At 49.2% G+C, this 5,481-nt stretch overlaps 1 protein-coding gene across 1 annotated transcript; it reads right to left on the bottom strand.

Moving 5' to 3' along the window:
• Positions 1-447: 447 nt before the first annotated feature.
• On the bottom strand, positions 448-2,583 carry DAD1 (defender against cell death 1). Its single transcript, XM_075036833.1, has 3 exons — positions 2,287-2,583; positions 1,213-1,363; positions 448-658 (listed from the first exon to the last, which is right to left on the bottom strand). The coding sequence occupies exons 1-2, from the start codon at positions 2,525-2,527 to the stop codon at positions 1,233-1,235; spliced, it is 372 nt and encodes a 123-aa protein (XP_074892934.1). The 5' UTR covers positions 2,528-2,583; the 3' UTR covers positions 448-658; positions 1,213-1,232.
• Positions 2,584-5,481: the final 2,898 nt, after the last annotated feature.

The following is a 5,481-nucleotide window of genomic DNA, read 5'->3' as shown; positions in this document are numbered from 1 at the left end:
GGGTGCCTGTACCACTACCAGGCCTTAGTGAGCCTCTAAGGTCAGCTGGGACATCTAGCTGTGCCCCACATGCCTTTGAGGGATATGGGAGGGCCTGTAGGAATATGGGTACACCTGGGGATGTGCTGGAGGACACCCTCCATTTCCTTCCATTCATGACCGCTAACCACAGCCTAAGCCAAATTTTCCACAGCTTTGAAGCCTGGGTGTGGGTTGGCAATAGTTTCCATAAGATAAAGGGGCAGGAAACAGGGAGATGAAAAGGGTAGATGACAACTGTGTTTCCATGACGACTTGTTTCCTGCTTCCTTCTGAAACTGGAGCACAGAAAAAAAGCCTGCTAGTTAGAAAGGGAGGGAGGGGGGTAAAAACAGGGAGTCGTGCCTGAGAGGGAACTTGGGTGTCAGAAGAACCTCTGCATTTGTCACCAAGAGGGAAAAGACCACAGTACTATAAAGGGTTTTATTGACGGAAAGGATTACAGTAACTGTAATGAGGCAGCAGACCCCTCTATAGGACAGCAGAACCCTCCATAGAGCTGCCTATGGGGAAAAATCTTAAGCCCTGCATCCCCTTCCTCCACCAAGGAAGTAGGTCAGAGTCTGCTGGGGAACAGCACTTCCCAGTGCCAGGCTTTGGCATCAGAGCAATTCAAGACCTGGAAAAAGAGAAAGGCAACATAAGCAATGTTTCTGCAAAGGGAAATACCCCACAAGCTCAGATGATCTTGTGGCCCCCTTGCAACACTAACAACAGGGCATGTCCTCCACTTTCCAGCACCAAACTTTCTCTGTCCCAAAGTCCCTCCTCTCATCTGCTGAGAAACTCCAGAATTGGACACCAACTACACCATGGCCTCCAAAGGGACAACCCTCACAAACAGAGCCCAGGAGTTCCAGCTCCCAAAGCCCCTCTTGCAAAGAATGGGGTATTTCTCTCATAAGAGAGAAATGTGGGTAGGTTTCTGTAACACTCCTAGTTAAACTGCCTTTTAAATGGTAAAAGCCAAAAAATACATGCACGAAACCAGAAAGCCATAAATCCTAACCCTGTCTCAACCTAGAGGACAACAGCTTAACTGTACTTGGCCAAGACAAAGCTGGGAGCTAGGACTCCTGGATTCCCTATCTTCCTAGTTCTCTCCCAACTCCACAAAAGTACTGAAGTCATGTGAGCTGTGGTTGCCCCTTTTGTGACCCCACGGAACAGTACCTCACAGTCTCTTCTAGAGCTCAGCCAACAAAATTGATGACAACAAGATGGAGGATGGTGTTGGCAAAGAGGAAATCAGCAAATGCCCGCTCCGGTGAAATGCCTTGGAATTCGCCTTTGTTCTGGGGGTTGATCTGGATCCGGAGGCAAACTGCATGGCAGAGAAAGAATGATTAGCGATCACAAAAGGAAGTCATGATGGGAAGCACAGTCTTCTTGGGGCAGTCCATCCCTGTCTGGGTCACTGTTCTACCAGGGTAGCACAAGAAAAGTTAACTCTGTCTTTATGAGCAGGACACTAGCAGGGGATTTGCACAGGCCTTTTATGCAAACAGCTCTCCCATAGCACTACACTACCAGGTGCGGCCAAGTGAGTCCAGAGGGGAACAGGCTTATAACAGGATGGGACTAACATAGAAATGGGGATATTTCTATGTCCTCCATTGGGTGTGTTGTGAAGGTCTGCACGTGAACAAGGTGGTTTTGGGAGCTTTTATGGGACAGCAACACCCTGAGGCTGTCAGTGCTAGAGTTCGGGTTTCACCGTGGGACGGTTACTAAAGGGCACCAATACAAGACAGTGAAAGGGAGAGCTCCTTGACTGCCAGGGGGAAGCAAGGACACTCTAGGGCTGATAAAGAGCTGGGCTCTGTGGGGCATATGGGCAGGACCCCCACAGGTTCACAGCTGCTGTCGAGCATCCTGCTGGCTGGGCTGGCTGAGGCAGGAGCCTGGGGGTTCCTGGCAGCAGAACTGGGTGTTATGGGGGAAGGGAGGTGGTGATGGAGGTTGCTATGGGGACTCCCTGGCTGCTGGGGTAGGTTTGAGGGCTGCAGTGGGTGACTCCCTTGGGCTACTAGGGAACGCCTGTGGCTGCTAAGGGACTCCTGCGGTTACTGCAAGACATCTGGGCATTTCTAAGGCAACTCTCCGATGTCCGGGGGCCTCTGCGCGTTGCTGGGGGTTCCGCGGTCGCTGCGGGAGGCTCAGGCTTTGCTACGGAGAGCGCGCGGTTGCGAAGGGGATTCCAGGGAAAACCGCGCGGGGCCGGGGCGGGCGTGGCGGGGCACTGACCGCCGAGAATGAAGCTGCCGACGGCGGAGATGAAGCCGCTGAGGAAGGAGTTGAAGGGGAAGGTGCCGACGCCGAGGCAGTAGCCGAACTGGAGCGCCCCGGTGAGCAGCACGTAGAGAAGGTAGGCGTCCAGCACCTTGAGGCGGCTCGGCGTGCCGCTGCCGTACTCCGCCAGGAAGCGCCGCACCACCGAGCCCACCGAGCCCGCGGCCCCCGCGCCGGAGCCCGCCGCACCCGACATGGTCCCGCTGGCCAGGCTGAGGTGGCCGGAAGCAGCTCAAGCAAGCGCTTCCGGGGCACTGCCAGGCAGCGCAGGCGCACGCCGAACTCGCCGCCGCCAGGTCAGTGAATGCTGCGCAGGCGCAGTTGCCTTGCCCGCGAAAGGGCGGGACTGGGAGGCGCCGCTGTACGCATGCGCATGCACCAGCGTCCCGAAAGGGGCGAGACAGCGGCTTTATGAGTCAGCGCTCCCGAAGCTTTCCAAGAGCCAATGAGAACCAAGCGGCCCCTGTTACTAGGCAGATTAGAGAGCGGCTCCGTTATTTCCTTCAGTATCTGTTATATTTCCTAGGTATGGTATTTGTCGTCTTGTGTGGTGAAATGGTCACCCACCCAAGAATTCCTCTCTTTTCCTTTTTTTTTTTTTTCCTGACTGAAGGTTTCTAAATTATAGCTTGTTTCTGTTGACTGGAATATCACTTTCTGACCCTGCAGGTTTCAAAAAATATTGCCAAGTGAGATAAGCCATACCGTTCAACATTTTCCTCAACATTTTTTCTGGATATTTCAGGCTTTTATCAAGTTCAGTGTCCACAAACACTCATCAATCTGTCCAGTTCTTAGAAAATGAATTTTCCAGTTTTCCACTGGTTGTATTAGTCTGGTATAGTCTAAGTCATCAAAACATCCTGCTGCAGTTCTCTGTGATGCTTTCCAAACCTAAGGACAGAATTTTGTTAAAAAATTTGCATAAGAGAAAATAATAAAAAAAAAATACAGTAATCTCTCCCTGTTTCTAAAATACCATAAGAAGCTCCACAATTCAATGTTGCCTGTCCATTTGGAGTGCCAAAAATGGTGACAGCAGATCAGAAAATGGAATTGCAGCTGGAATGGACTATTCATCAGGGAGGTATTCCCTACCCAGTCCTGTAACTAGGGACACTTAAGAACATTGGGGGATACCAAGAGTTCCAGAAGGACTTTGGGAAGGAACCATGTAACTCTGTGTCAGGAATCAGGACCATCTCTCCAACACCCAGAGAACTAGAGGGCACCTGGCTGCCTACAGCAGGAAGCCTTTTCCATCTCATAACTATTGAGTGAGTCACAATCCCAAAGTTCATTCCAACAAAGACACTGCAGTGTCTTTGGTAGCATTTAGCACTGGATGAGGACATCCAAATGCACACATTTTGTGAGAGAATCTCCGTGGCAGCCAGGGAATCTGAATTCACAAGGTCGTTAATGGGGATTTGGTCACTGCCCTAGCTGAGTTCAGGGAACAGTTCATCCAGCCAGACATTGTCTGCCTGGGCAGTGCTGAACAACTCTCAACTGCAGTGACTGTGTTTTGAAGCTCTCCCGTGACCAGAAGGGAAGTTTAGGTGGCCACACCACATAAGGCAAAGCCAGAGTGCCATTTTAGTCCCTAAACATATGTCTTCAACAATATTTTAGGGTATTGAAGACATCTGTGTGGGACTGGCAACTATGACATATGATCTGGAGGAAATGTGCCCTTCTGGAGTGGTAGCTGTAGGCCAAATGGGACAGCCATAGGCATTGAAATGTCACCAGATTACTCTCTCCAGGTACTTATATTGCTCCCAGCCTGGCGACTGAACAGCTTAACTACTAACAAGCTTGTTGGTTCTGCTCTCAGAAATTTCTTCATCTGAAAAAGAAGACCGACTTTGAAAAGGGAGAGTTGAAACTAGCTAATCCATTCTGGAGAAAACAGATGTAGAGTTAGGGGACACCAAATGATGTCAAAGCAAGAGCTGGCCACTCATCAGAATCCTAGGACACAGCCAAGAAGCTCTTGAAGAAGTGCTGGAAATGACAACAATGAAGGTGGCAATTCCATGCTCTTGCTCTCATTTTTAAAGATAAGGCAAATAAACGAACCAATGTCTTTTATTATTCCCATCAGGTATCCTTATTTTGTTTGTCTGTTTCCAAGCTGCTTCTTTCTCCAGCCCCATAAGACAGTGTCCCTTTGGGGTGTGTTTTTTACCCTTATCTCCAATCCTTTGCTGCCATCTGAAGGCCAACAAGATTCAAAAGTGTTTCCCTGGTACTGCCTGAATCCTTTGCTTGACTGTCCAGCTTTGGGGCAGATCTCTGGGTGGTATTCTTAAAAAAAACCTTTTTGTAGCCCTAAACAAGACCTGAAACATATTCAGAAGACATAGCACTAACAGCATGCTGGCTTGCACATCCCAAGGATATTCAAAATTCTCAAAACCTGTTGTAAATAGCCGGAAGGAGAGAAGGGAGGTGAACGGACGGGGGAAGTATCCACCCCCCGCGACGTCCCCATGGATTGGGTGCAATTACCAATAAAATTCGATAGAAGGCGCCCGAAGTATGGAAATGATATCGCTGCTGCATCCAGATACCAGCTTAACCTCATGACCAGTGATGTAATCATTTCATAAGTCGACATTGCCCAGTATAGCAAAATGATAATCCTGAGCCCTCTCCCAGAGGTGACAAACGTAACTGCAGGCAATACATAGTGCATATAAGAACTTACAAAATGCCACCATGTGAACAAATGAACCAACATTGTGACTAGCATCTATTTATCTAACATAAGAAATGCATATGACAAATTTGTTTCAACACGCTCTGGCCAGATCTGTTGTTATCTCAACCCTTCAGGCCCCATGCTGGGCACCAACTTTCCTCTTGCTTTCCTGTCTTTCCCACTCCATTTTTAAGACTGAGATTTTCACTTGTGTAAATAGGCGTAATTCAGGCAATGTCTTAATGATAGCCCTAGGATGAGGGTGAAAAAGAATTCTGCTTGGAAGTTGCTGCTGCAGTGGTAATTCCACACCTACCTAGGAGTACCCTGGAACACAAGGGTCTGTGCTCCTAAACTGTTAGCATGTTCCCGGGACTAGTAAACAGTTCAGGGAAACCCCCAGGAACAAGTCAGGATTTAGCATGAGCCGAAGTCTACTA

This window comes from Buteo buteo, chromosome 9 (genome assembly GCF_964188355.1).
Source record: "Buteo buteo chromosome 9, bButBut1.hap1.1, whole genome shotgun sequence".
In the NCBI taxonomy this organism is placed as follows: Eukaryota; Metazoa; Chordata; class Aves; order Accipitriformes; family Accipitridae; genus Buteo; species Buteo buteo.
Note: the sequence above shows the minus strand (reverse complement) of the source record. Positions and strands in the feature narration are given on the sequence as shown.

What these genes read in the sequence shown, in the direction of transcription:
- DAD1 (XM_075036833.1), bottom strand. Translation starts at nt 2,527, where the DNA reads ATGTCGGGTGCGGCGGGCTCCGGCGCGGGGGCCGCGGGCTCGGTGGGC. An exon ending in CGGCAGCTTCATTCTCGGCG is followed by an intron (nt 1,364 to 2,286) that starts GTCAGTGCCCCG and finishes TCTGCCATGCAG; the next exon opens with TTTGCCTCCGGATCCAGATC.